Source organism: Fukomys damarensis, unplaced genomic scaffold (genome assembly GCF_012274545.1).
Source record: "Fukomys damarensis isolate Sample0158 unplaced genomic scaffold, DMR_v1.0_HiC HiC_scaffold_28, whole genome shotgun sequence".
NCBI classification, from domain to species: Eukaryota; Metazoa; Chordata; class Mammalia; order Rodentia; family Bathyergidae; genus Fukomys; species Fukomys damarensis.
The window spans coordinates 21,918,342-21,919,162 of NW_022900940.1; the positions used below are offsets into that span (position 1 = coordinate 21,918,342).

The following is an 821-nucleotide window of genomic DNA, read 5'->3' on the forward strand; positions in this document are numbered from 1 at the left end:
GCGGGGGGCCTCGGCCTGCGGGCCGGGGAGGCTGCTAGTCGGCTGCTCAATGTGGATGTTCGGGAAGAGTCCGTTTCGTCACCTCCGTCGCTTCCCGAGCCGTCGGGGAAGGGGGCGTTGCCCTCCGTCTCCTCCCGGGTCTCACCCGGTCGCCCCGCTTCCCCGGGTCTCTTTCCGCCTGGATCCCTGAGGGCGATCGAGGCCGCTGAGCGTGGTTGGCGGGCCCAAGAAATGCGTCGGAAGAGACCCAGGTCGGCGTCCTCGACGTCTTTCACTTACCCTCTGTGGCAACCTTCCTTCCTCTTCGCCCGGGAACGCTCTTCATTATCTCCCGGAGTGCAGGGAGACGCAGGCGGTGCAGTCTGCCTTTTCTGGCTCTTGCGGTTTTCCTGGTGCTAAACCTTGGGGGCATTTGAACTTGTTGGACAGTTTCAGTTGTGCGTTCGAAGCAGAAAGTCGAAAGGACATCGTTTTGTGTGTATGTGGAGGTAGCAGAGCTTGGATGTGGTATAACTCTTCAATTCATTGTTTATTTTTGGCATAAACCTATTAGTGAAAATATCAAAGTATTTTTTGAGCTTTAAATTATAATTTACCTGACATGCACACTCAGCCCCCGTGTACCGTTTCTACTGCTGATGGTTATCATTCTGCAAGAGGAACATTTTGGGAAAAATCCAAATGCTTATAGATTTTTTCCCTAACTATCCCAAGTAAATGTATCTTATTGGTCTTGGGAAGAACTTAAATTCTTACAACTCAGATAACCAGAACTTGAATTCCTAGAACTCAAAATGACCTACTTTTTTTTTTTTTTTTTT

At 49.9% G+C, this 821-nt stretch overlaps 1 protein-coding gene across 1 annotated transcript in view; it reads left to right on the forward strand.

Moving 5' to 3' along the window:
* Positions 1 to 821, forward strand: part of Cmtm6 (CKLF like MARVEL transmembrane domain containing 6) — a 16,767-nt gene that overhangs the window by 273 nt on the left and 15,673 nt on the right. Inside the window, exon 2 of the mRNA XM_010629713.3 lies at positions 68 to 360. Within this exon, the coding sequence (XP_010628015.1) occupies positions 68 to 360 (293 nt within the window). The remainder of the gene's footprint in view (positions 1 to 67; positions 361 to 821) is intronic.